The 12248-nt window shown below is 33.2% G+C and overlaps 1 protein-coding gene across 6 annotated transcripts; it reads right to left on the minus strand.

Annotated features, from left to right (window-relative positions):
• Positions 1 to 1973: 1973 nt before the first annotated feature.
• Positions 1974 to 4498, minus strand: CstF64 (cleavage stimulation factor subunit 2 CstF64). Of its 6 annotated transcripts, none has more exons than XM_089595178.1 (8): positions 4331 to 4498; positions 4156 to 4234; positions 3316 to 3902; positions 2994 to 3177; positions 2877 to 2903; positions 2709 to 2797; positions 2487 to 2620; positions 1974 to 2404 (listed from the first exon to the last, which is right to left on the minus strand). In XM_089595178.1, exons 1-8 carry the CDS (start codon positions 4389 to 4391, stop codon positions 2285 to 2287), a joined length of 1281 nt encoding a protein of 426 aa, XP_089451304.1. In that variant the 5' UTR covers positions 4392 to 4498; the 3' UTR covers positions 1974 to 2284. The 6 variants fall into 6 exon arrangements, with proteins under 6 accessions (XP_089451304.1, XP_089451302.1, XP_089451300.1 ...); XM_089595176.1 differs by having other exon boundaries at positions 2487 to 2626; XM_089595174.1 differs by having other exon boundaries at positions 2706 to 2797.
• Positions 4499 to 12248: the final 7750 nt, after the last annotated feature.

The raw sequence follows: 12248 nt of genomic DNA on the forward strand, positions 1-12248 counted from the left end.
GATCGAATAAGAAGGGACCTGCAGTGTTAAACCTATTTTGTTAATTATAATAAGACTATAGATAATTTATCTTTATAAATATAAAAAGAAACAAACGGAGGGTACTCCACTCCAGTAGTACTAATTCCATAAATGTAAGTAAAAATGTAGGATTTAGTCTGCAGAAGTACGAGGAAAACCGGTTGTGTTTGGAAAGTTTGAATGACACCTGCACTAGTAAACGTGACAATCGTGCAAAACATGATACAAATAAAAGTGATTTAAGAGTCAAAATCTTACGATAAAGTTTTTTTCTGAAAGTATGGAGTCGGATATCTTTATCGGTAAGATTGTCTGATATATAGTATAAAACTACCTATACATCTTTCGTAATTAGCCGTATAAAACCAAACAGAAAACGAACTGATTGAATAGTACCCATCTTATAAAGACAATTAAAAATCGTGCAAACGTAATACAAATAAAAGTATTTTAATAATTAAAAATCTTATAAAATACAATAAAACTTTAAATGATAAGATTTTCCGCAAAGCCAATTTGTATTTGAGAAATACGATAGACACTTGTAAATGTTTCTTCAATGAAAACCATATACATAATCCAACACAGAGTCAAATATTTTAATAGTATAAATCGTAAAAATATTAAAACAAAATTCGCACATGCTATCTGGAAGATACAATACAATACCATAGAAACCTGAGCACCTCGCACACCTTGCAGTGTTAACCCATAAAATACTATAAAATTTTTTGTATAATGTTAGCAGGTTGGAATGTCTTATAAAAACCAATAAATAATTTAAATTCTTTTTTTTTTGTATCAGAAAAACCATATTAAAACCAATACAAAACTTGTTAACAATTTTTCGGAAATTAGAGTTTTAATAGTTTTTATAAGATTTTCCGAGTGCAAAAGCCGCACAAAATGTAATCAAATATTTTTTTTATTCAGTTTTATTGGCGCTTTGCAATTGGGTAATATCCTTTTGTGATTAGGACTGAAAAATGTCGTTCGTGGAAAAACATGAAAGGAAATTTATGACCATTTTTTTAATCATGTTTGATATTTTTAAAAACAGCGTCACGAGTAAACCCGAGCAAAAATGATCACAATTCTACAATACGGCATATCGTGTGACATAATAAATCAATAATATCTTTGCCATACGTGCTGTTAAATTGCTTAAATTATAAAAGTTGGTTTAAAGGTCATAAATTAAAAATATTTGTTCAATAGTAGAATAGAAAGAATGCCAAATTTTTATTTCACTGATATATTTTCCCATATTGTGTATCATAACGTAAAATATTAACATTTATTATACTTGAACTGGACATTTTCCTTCATTTCTTGCAAAAATCCAGATAAATATTTTTTAGACCTCAATTATTCAACAAAGTGGACCTACATTTTCTTCGGATTTTTTATGACAATATAATCCTGCATTATTAGAGCACATCAATGCGTCATCTTAGAATTTTATTTTAAAAACGCATTATAGCATCTAAGGAGGTACTATTTAAACTATTTAAAGTTTCAGGTAACTATGTTAATCTTTTCAAAAAATTTTACCACAAATTTTTTTATTAATCAAAAACAAGCCCAAATTTATTACTGTTCTTAAGAATTTGTTTACGAGTCAAAATTTCGTCAACGTAAAAATTCTGTTTTCTGATACTCTCGATAGTAATTATTGAACGTTTCACTGCTTTCTCTGCATTTTGAGAAAAAATCATTGAACCTCCTTAATTATCAAGAACATGGAAATACTTTTTACTTAACAATTGGATTGCCCAACTAATCTCAAAAATTTTTTCACTTACCAGTACTGTAAAGCGTTATTTTTTCAAATAGCAATATTTTCCAAGTGGCTTCATGATATTATTAATACCATGAAAATTTGGTAGCCAATCAAAGAAATCGTATGTAATTTTTTTAATGATTTATCTATAAATAATTTTTACAAAGTTATACACAATGTCTGCATTTACATCGATACAAAATTTCCTGTTGACAATACATATGTTACCTTAATTTCAAGTTTCAGTATCCTATACTTTATAGTATAAACGGAAATTTTAAAAATATTCTTAAGGCTTTTAAGATGTTTTCAATGTTCAAATTACTGAGTCAGACATCATATACTGTCATTCACTTTTTTTCACAATTATCAAGATGCACAAGTTCGTAAATACCCTAATCGTTCTTGTTAAAATATGTACATTTCATTTCATTTTTGTTACACTCATCAGTAAAAACTGTCATTAATACTAATACAGTTTTAACGTATCGAACTCTTTGCGATTTGTTCTTTCAGTACTAAAATGCTTTGTCTCTGCTCTGGTGGTAACATAGCAATTTGTTCATCTGACAATTGCAACACTTGCATTATTAGCGCAGCCTAAAAAGCAAAATAAATAAAGAGCGTTAGAAACATTATTTAGTTACTAAAAAATACCATTTCAATAAAGAAAAAATCAAACCTTTTCTTGATCGGTCGCACCACTAGGAATGTTGGCAGACATACCGGGAATCAGTCGGGAACTGCTATTTGCAATTGAAGTTGCAGTTGGTGTAATTGAATTAATTACTGTAGGTGAAGCTGCAATAATAGGTGCTGTAACTAGTAAAAATATTTATTATTGCTGGAATTGCACTGTGTTTAAATTATTGTCACTATGGAAAAATGCAACAATAAGTACCACTTGGTTTAGCAGCCATTCTAGGATCAACTGGTATCCTTGGATCTCTAGGATCTCTAGAAAATCGATCAGTCCTTGGATCTCTTGAAAAGCTGCAAAATTAAAAGGAAATTAGTTGATCTTTTGTTTGTTCATGGTCTTACAACGAAAATACATGGAAAAAAATGGAACCTGTCAACTGTTTCCATAGGTAGTACTCTAAGCATGAAACAACGTTAGTAATGAATTAGTTGATGACTGTGTTAGCGACATGAAATTAATAATAACACGAAATAGTGCAGTACTAACGATTCTGTTGTATTGAAAGCGGCGACGGTCCTCGGGTCGATCGTCGTCGGTACGATTGCTGGTACAACAGGTGCAGTAATCGTCGGTACTACCGTCTGTGGTGGTGGTCCTCTCAAGTCTTGATCCATTCTTGCTACTCTTGGATCGATTTGTCTGTCCAAAGTTCTAAGGTCTACATCTTGATCTGTTAAATTGATGAGAGACAATAATTTTTTTGTAGGGTTGATTGGTAAGATAAATTTTAAAATATGATCAAAATATCAAAACCTGCTTCAAGCCCGTACAATCAAAGTAGATGCAAATGATAAAATTGTATACTCACTGGCAAATATAGATACAGGTGGGATGGTTGTATTAACAATAGGTGGTGGAGGTCTGCTCGTGAGCCAGGGTTCCTCGATACGCGGCGGAGGTACATTCATCATGGGTGGCTTCTCGGGCGGCATGAGCACACCAGGAATAGGATTAGCCTTGTGTAGCATGCTGACCGCTGTGTGCGGGTCAACGATCCTCATGACGACCTGTGCTTGGAGCAGAGCATAGGCCAGCTGTGGATTCTGCAGCAACATCTGCCTGGCCTCATTGGGATTGTTTTGAACGCAGAGCTTCATCTGTTTCATCAGCTCGAACATTTGTTCTGGTGGTAGGGAAGCTACTGCTTTGCTAATGGCTTCGGGGGCCTTGTCTGCCTGCACAGCTTCGCCATACGGGTTCTCCGTGTTCTGGCCTTGCAGTAAGCTTTGCATCTCCATCCTGCTCTTTTCCGTACAAGCATTGTCGACCCGTAATGTTCTGCCCCCGATCTCGTGACTATTGAGATTGCGCATGGCACTGAGTGCAGTTTCCTGATCCTTGTACTCGCAGAAGCCATAGCCCTTGGGTTTGCCGGTCTCGCGATCAAAGACCAATCTGTTCAACAATTAAACGTTTAATGATTCCAATTGAGATTCATTGGGTGCATGACAACAAAAAACTCCAATGATTAAGTTACGACTGGAGTTTATGTAATTTTCTTTATTACTAAATGTATCTGTAGTTCAGTTACGAAAAATGTACTAGATTCAACAACCACCTTTAAAGAATCAAATGAAAATAACAAGAAAAGCAATAAGAGTGCCCCCGGAGAATGAGGTTAAGGTGACAACAACGGCCTAGTACTCACTTGAAAGACAAGACTGGACCAACTTCGCTGAAGATGTCCTTGAGATTTTCCTCGGTCGCTTCGTACGGGATATTCCCGACTTTGAAAGAAGCAAATTATTAAATTAAAAAAGTATTGATGACATAAAACCGGAGTGTGGGATGGAATACAACTGGTAACCAAACATTTTCCTCACCAAAGACGCTTCGCATCGACTTATCCATCAGGGACTGATCCGAAATAGTTGAATTCGTCATTTTGGTTGTTGTTCTTTTGTTTAACAAGCGTACCCTCCAAATTCAATTTTTTTGTTTACTGTACTGGGCGGCATATATGAAACGTGCACCGATGCACCCACTTTCGCGTCTGCTAGCAGTGCTAGCTGCTCTAACATGTATATACATACAACAGAACCACTACAAATACACACATGTACGTGTATATATGTGTACGTGTGGAAAACGCGTGCGCCAAAGCCAAAAAGACTCTTTTTAAAAGAGAGATGACACCATGACACATTTAAATATTTAAAAAATTGAGAAACGAAGTAAAATGATGAATGTACAAATATAATGTACGTACTTAGTTTCATTTAAATTTGTTCGCTAAAAAAATCGAGCACTTATACATCTCTGATGCATGTACCATCATAGGGTATTTGAAGAGATTTGGAAGATGTGTAGAAAAAATGGAGAAATCATTTATAAGCTCATGAAAAAAGGAAAATAAATTCCACTGTAAATGATACAATTTGTTCATTGTTTATGAAAATTTGAAAACTCAATTTAATTACAGAAAATTTTTTAAAGTTAATTTTACTTCAAGTAGTATAGTATAGCCTTTTTCAATCTGTTTACATACTTTTCCCTCGTACGACAGTCCCGTACGTTACAAACGTCGTCATAATAAATTTTACTTTGAGTATTTTTGTTTTATTAATTCTAAATAGGAGGCTCACAACGATAAGTTGTGTTAAACAATTCGTCGTAGAGAAAAGCTCTTTTTTTTTTCTCTGGTGTTGATACCAAATTTTCCAAATGGTTCTTAATTAGTTTTTAAATAGGTTTTGCCGTGGTGGAGTTTTACAAAAAATTTTGCAATAAAAAATGTGAATAAAAAAAAAAAATGTACAAAAAAAATATGCATAATGGCGTAAATGTCACTTTTATCGGTTGCTTGTATAGCATTTAAAATTATTTTTCCATTTAACTGCAGTAAAAAAAACATAGTGCAAGTTGAATATTGTGATAAATTCTGTTTAATATATGTATGAACAAAAAAATTTAATCAGTTAACTCTTTTAATACGACTTTTAGTTACACTCATCGCTTACACAACTGAACCAAAGCAAAGCCTTACTCCTAAATGTAACAATAATGAATACAGGTAGTATAAGTATACTAATAACAATTAATTATATATTTTACATGGGACACCTTCCAAGGAAAAATTATTGTAACCAATAAAAATATAATAACTGATGATAAAAATTATGAAAGTTCAGATTTGAGTCAATTAATAAAATTTAATAAGTAATAATATTTTTTGATATCAGTTATTATTATTACTATTTTTTTTTTCGTCACAAATGTTACTTTAGAAATATAGATAAAATTTGAGAAAATTAAGTAATGGAAGAACTTTTACTGTTAACTATTACCATCCAGCACTTGACTTTTGGAATTTATAAAAAAATTATAGTTATCCTACCCACCTACCGAGGAAGAATAAACTTAAATAAGAGTCTTTGTCCACATCAGCTTTTGAAATATGCCGTTTTTTATCGAATGACTTACCTGAAAAGCGCGCAACAACTATGTGAATATTTTCATTCCATAATTAGATGTATAAACATTTTCTTCCTCTTTATTTACGTGAAATCAGATCTTATCCCTCTGCTCCTGGATAAATTTTTAAGCATAGCGATTTTTTATAATTAACATATGTGTATTTACAAATAAAGTGTTAAATATCTGATCACATTTTTTAGTATGCACTTGCAACTAGTTAACTGTGCAATAATTTGTGTATTTATAGTAACTGATATTTTTTAAAATGTAATATTAAAAATAACGACGGTTAATCAATGGTATATTGGGATTGTATAATTATTGCATAGTTTTTCTGTTATAGTCATTTTTAATCTCAAATTTTAATTAGTGTTTAAACGAAAAGTTTTGTTTAATACTTACTTTTTAATATTTACTTGAAACCGCATTATGTATGGAAAAAAAAAAGCGAACTGCTACACAAGAGGCTTGAACCAAAAGGCAAAACACAAGGCGACGTGCGAGCTTTTAAGGTGGCTCATCACATTTTTGAAAGTCGAGCCATTGCACCCAAATTGAAATTTATGTTAAAATATGACTAAACGGATGTACAGTTAAAATTTTAGGGCATGTTGCCGGCCAAAATCGAAAAATAATCATATTGAAAGTTTGAAATTTTAGCATTGGTCTTATGGAGCAGTCTGATTTTTTCACGGAAAGTGTTAGATTTCGTAGGCTAAAAGTCGGGCCACAGTCTCCAGAAACTGAGAGCAAGTAGTTTAAATAATCCTCTTTCTAACAAAATCGCGAAAGTCCAAGATTACCGGTAAAAACAAAAAGATATAAAGTCTTGAAAGTTCTAACCGCAGGATAACCTCAATTTTGATTCTTGGCGCTAGCCCGGGAGATTCAAATGTCATATATAAGAATGTGGGCAAAAAAATTGTAAAAATATTGTTTACATCTAAAACTGGAATGTCATGCTCGGTTTTGAACGCATATTATTGCAAAAACTTTGTGTAAAAATATTAAATAACAATAATTAAAATAAATAGGTTGAATAAAAAATAGTTGAATATAAAACTTTTATATTAATTGTTCATTTGATGACAACATAGCAATAACGCTATAAATAATATAAATTCCAATCAAATAAAATATCCTTTACTTTTCATTACAAACAAATATTTGGCTTATTTTGTCTAATACTTTTGTGTTAGTAGTCACCCGTGGCTTTTCTCCAACATTCTCGCTTAGAAAAAGCCTTAGTCCTTTTTCTCCACTTTTCGTAAATACTTCATTTAAAATAGATTTATTTACTTGCGCCTTAGCCATTTTCAGCATCATCCCATTCGAAATATTATTTTTGTACTCTAGTAAAGACGCTTTATTCAAAGAAACAGCTGCTTCTTCGTTTTTCTGTTTCAAAATATAAGAAATACTTTGAGACTTTTCTCTTATAATATCATCACTTATTCCTAATTTAACTAACAAATTTCTGAGAACTCGCACATCTTCCACAGCGTTATAAAGTGATTCTGTGTTTTCTGTTTGTAAAAAATCACTAACTAATGCTTCCATTGAAAATTTTTTTTTTTCTTTAACTCTTTGAGGCAGCGCTTCTCGTAAAATAGACAAGGAATCAGCACAACCTTTGACAATGGTAATGAAATCTTGAAATAATTCGCATTGAACAATAAGTTTTATTAGCCTAGGAACGTCGAATCTACAATACGAGATGAAAATTATATTCTCAACACATAAGAGCACTTATGTATGTTAAGAATAAATGATTATGTCAAACCTGCATCCGTTGTGCGCCAGTAAAATAATATTACCACATTGACGTAAAAAATTAAACAGTAATATAAGGCCCTCTTTTCCTGAAACAGCATTCACTTTTTTTTCATGTAAAAATAAATCTCCGTCCACCATATGTAGACGTATCGTTTCATCGTGGCAATTGCATTGTTTTCTCGACCATCAGCGACGATTTTCTTCACGAACTGACCTCGCTTTTTTCCTCTCGTTCGCCTGATATTGTAATTAGCATTCATTTTTTACAAGCATTAATTTAATATTTACTGGTAAAAAAATACACACAAAACAAGTATAAGAAAGTTGACAGGTGCTGGAGCTGAGGCACACGCGCGAGTTCGTCTGCTTGGATAGGGACGTACGCAGCTTTTTCGATACCCTATCAATAGTAACTTTTTTCAATTACGGAATTTTTTCGCATTTTTTTGCTCATAAATCATGAATAAGACATGGCACAAACCACTAACTGTCTTTTTATTGGTTTATATTCAGTAAATTTATAATTTATAGAAAAGCCCCCCCGATGCCCCTGCTTTTAACTCTGACCACGCCACCGTCTATATGTACGAGACGGGGAAGTTCTTTAAGTTTAAGTATACCATCACCATGTAACCCTACCACGTAGTGCATTAAAAAAAAAATCTCTTACCTAAACGAAAAGTATAATCATAATCGTAGAAGTTTAAACAAATTTTTTTGATTATTGAATATGAGCGCTACTACTTCGGTTTTTGGCTATTTGTGTGAATTATCAATGTCAAGACCATAACAATCACATTTAAGGTTCAACTATGTATTCTAAAACGTAACACAACAAGATCTACAATTTTCCATGACCATACATAAATCTAAAACATAAGGTGTGGCCAAAAATACTGATTTTTTGACCTGTTGTGGTATTTTCTTCATTTTTCAGAGCATTAAACAAGTCTTTAAAAAATACATAAAAATGTAGAAAGTTTGTATTTTTTTGAGATCTACAACTGTAGTATTCACAACTTGATGTAATTATGTCAACTCAATACTATACTCGCCAGAAATCAATTTTCAAATTATTTACAAATATTTATTGCCTTTACGTATACATCAGGATTGTAATTTGAATAAAAGTGAAAGATATAAAAAAGTTATACTTCAATGAGACTTGCATTTTTTCTTACTACTTATACAGTAACACACACCATTAATACAAACTAAAAGATGTAGCAAAAAAATGATTTAATTAATGTTTTTCAATATTTTTTAATTTTTCAAACATGAAAATGGTTCTAAAAAAAACTAACTTTAATTTAGCAGAATTGTGCAAATCCTGGGGCTGGTAACATTTTTTCCTTCGACGAAATTTTAAACTGTCGGGTTTTGGTATGAACATGAAACTACAAACCAAATCTAAGCACCATCTTTTCAGATAGTTGATTTACATGTCTTTATAAGTGGCGGTTACATTTTTTACTCTGGCAAAAATACAGGGCACTTGTGTGAATCAGTCGTGCCTAAAAACGTGAGGTAATTCTTTTCATCTATTTAATGTATGGCTCTTATGTAGTACTAGTCAAAATCAATATTGGTAAGTAACTTCTTTATGTATAAATACTAGACAATATAGAACTACGAGTGTCATACAAACTGTATGATGCGCCAAAAAAACGAGAGAAAACTTGACCGATTTTGAATTATTATCCGACAACTTCGTAAGGCTGACGATGTATCAAGAAAAAAAAAATTTATTGTCACTATTCGATGTAACACGTCTTTGTGTGAGATATCAAGGAAAAAATTATTCATGATGTACTACCAACATGTGTCGCTACTTTTACAAATAAATTAATATATGTTCTTAAAAAATTTTAGATTAGAAAATTTTACAAAAATATAAGAACCAGAAAGAGCTAAACCTATAATATATTTATATGATTAAACGAACTTACTTGTAAGTGAAGTTCTATCATAATTGTACGAAGCTCCTCTTTCGAAATGATCAAGTGTAGTACTCTCATCTACTGTCGGTAAATCCACTAAATTTTCCAAGTCTAAAAGTGAAAAGTGGGGATCCCGCGCTTTGTGTGCTCCCGAGTCCCGGTGCTTCATTTTTCAAAGTTAGAGAAGAAGTCCGTAACATTGAAGCGAAGGGGTTAAGAGTCAACACCTAAACGAAGGGAAGAAATTGTGGAGGGACTGATCATTTCGGAAGAGGAGCTTCGTACAATTATGATAGAACTTCACTTACAAGTAAGTTCGTTTAATCATATAATTGTACTGCGCACCTCTTCCGAATTGATCAAGTGTAGTTGTTCAAAGACTATGTTACGGTGTTTTTCTGTAGATAGTTTTTTACTTGTAGAAAACTAATTGCAGTGCAATAAAATTTTTTTTTTTTTTTTTTTTTTTTTTTATTTGAAGAAAAAAGGAAAATTGTTCTTACATACAGTTTACGATTGGATTACAGCTTTAGCGAAAGTATCGCCTTTGGTGTTTAACCTTGAATTGTAAAATTTCACAAATGTGTTGGAGCTTTTTGTCCAACCCGCCGTTTTTCGCAATGTGTCGATGTCGACACCCTTTCTTCTTGCGTCCGAAGTCGATGCGTGACGCGTAGAGTGGGCTGTGAATATGTTGGTATCTATGCCGCAAAGATCTAAACTCTAAACATTCTTTTACCCAACGCGATAATGATTGCGCGGTAACAGCCTTAAACGGTTTTTTACAGGATATAAAAAGGTTTTTTGTTTCGTTTCTCGCTGTTTTAGTGATCTCCAAGTAATGTTTTAAGGTAGTTGCCGCGCAGACTTTTCTATCTTTTTTAAAAAACGGTAAAATAAGGGCTGGCTGTTGCCTATTCCGCCCTGTTGTTTTTATTCGATCTGGAATTTTTATTTCTATAGCATCTTTTCTATATTCTATGTTTTCGATATTTATGAGAGCAAATGTCTGCATTCGGTGACCTGTGGTTAGAGCCAGCAGTGTGATTAACTTTTGTGACAATTCCTTGACGTTTAGATTTTTGTTTTCCTCTTGGGATCTGAAGAAACTTAAGACAATCTTTGGGTCCCAGGTTGAATCATATTTTGGTTTCGCTGGTCTAATGTTAGACACCCCTTTTAAGAACCGTTTTATTCGATCGTCTTGTCCCACTTGTGGCCCAATCAGTAGGCTTATCGTAGATTTGTACACTCCTACAGTGCTAGAAGCAGCTCCGTCTTTAAAGATTTTCGTTAGGAATTCCAAAACTCGTGGTATTGGTGCGACAAATAAATTTATGTCGTTTGTCGAGCAAAACGTCCACCACTTCTTGAAGCACGTATCATACTGTTTCAACGATGAAATCGTCAGCGAAGATGTAAAAATTTCTAACGAGTCCGGAGGTACCTGCTTCAATTCAAATGCTGTGCGGATAAGACTGCGGCTACCAGGGTAGTTTTCTCCCATATTGAAGTTGCTTGGTTGCTGTAAATGATAAGATTATTTTTAGTTTCTAGCTTTACGATACGAGAGTCTAGCATCGAGTGGAAAACAGGATACCAAGGCTGGGCTGGCCAGTCCGGTACCACTACGATGCCCCGAGCATAGTCGTTTTTTATTTTTTGCAAGGTTTTCAAAATCACAGCGCATGGCGGGAATGCATAAAAGAAGTAATGATTCCATGGAATGGTAAAAGCGTCTATGGCGTAGGACTCAGGGTCTGCTTTCCAAGAAACGTATTTTTTGCACTTGGTGTTTTCGCGGCTGGCGAAGAGATCTATATCTGGTTTACCCAAGGAGCGGCATATACTCTCGAAAGCCTTATTGTTTAATTCGATTTCGGTGTTATTTTTTAATCTGCGCGACTCTGCGTCTGCTTCTTTATTATCCTTCGACGCGATATATGTGGCAAAAATCCAAATGTTTTGTTTTTCACACCATTGCCAAATATCCCTCGCCAACTTGTTAAGTTTTGTGAATTGGATTCCCCCCATACGGTTAATATAAGAAATGGCAGTAGTGTTGTCAACGTGAAGCAAAATCTGGCAATTTCTTTTATTACTGGCAAAAGATTTTAATCCGAATAAAACCGCTAATAACTCTAATCGGTTAATAGAAAAAAGTTTTTCTTCTTTTTTCCAGTGGCCATGAATTTTTACTCCCTCAGAGTAAGCTCCCCAACCGGTTAATGACGCGTCTGTATAGATTTCTAATTCGTATACGGGTTGTCTAATTGGGTTTCGAGAATTTTTATTTATATTTTTCCACCATCGAAGCTCTTCTAAGATCAGATAATTTATAGCAATTTTTGCACTATAATTGCCATCGTTGGCCTGTAGAGCTAAGAATTTTTCTCTTTCGCAGTGTTTTGTGTAAAGGAAACCGTAGTTTACCGCTGAACAGCATGAAACCAAAAACCCTAAGATTTTTGCAAATTCTCTGATTTTTATCCTTTTATTTTTCTCTATCGCTATTATTTCTTGAATTTTTTCTATTTTACTATCCGGTAACCTTACCGTCATTTCTTTTGAGTCGTACTAGACACCCAAATATTTACGTATTTAAGAC

Source organism: Copidosoma floridanum, unplaced genomic scaffold (assembly GCF_036245765.1).
Source record: "Copidosoma floridanum isolate Cflo_tuat_1 unplaced genomic scaffold, Cflo_Japanese_pri ptg000025l, whole genome shotgun sequence".
NCBI classification, from domain to species: domain Eukaryota; kingdom Metazoa; phylum Arthropoda; class Insecta; order Hymenoptera; family Encyrtidae; genus Copidosoma; species Copidosoma floridanum.

Coding starts and splice junctions, on each gene's coding strand:
- CstF64 (XM_089595175.1), bottom strand. CDS start 4,391: ATGACGAATTCAACTATTTCGGATCAGTCCCTGATGGATAAGTCGATG. Junction 3,903..4,155: donor GGTCCAGTCTTGTCTTTCAA/GTGAGTACTAGG, acceptor ATTGTTGAACAG/ATTGGTCTTTGATCGCGAGA. Junction 3,178..3,315: donor ACCTGTATCTATATTTGCCA/GTGAGTATACAA, acceptor TCAATTTAACAG/ATCAAGATGTAGACCTTAGA.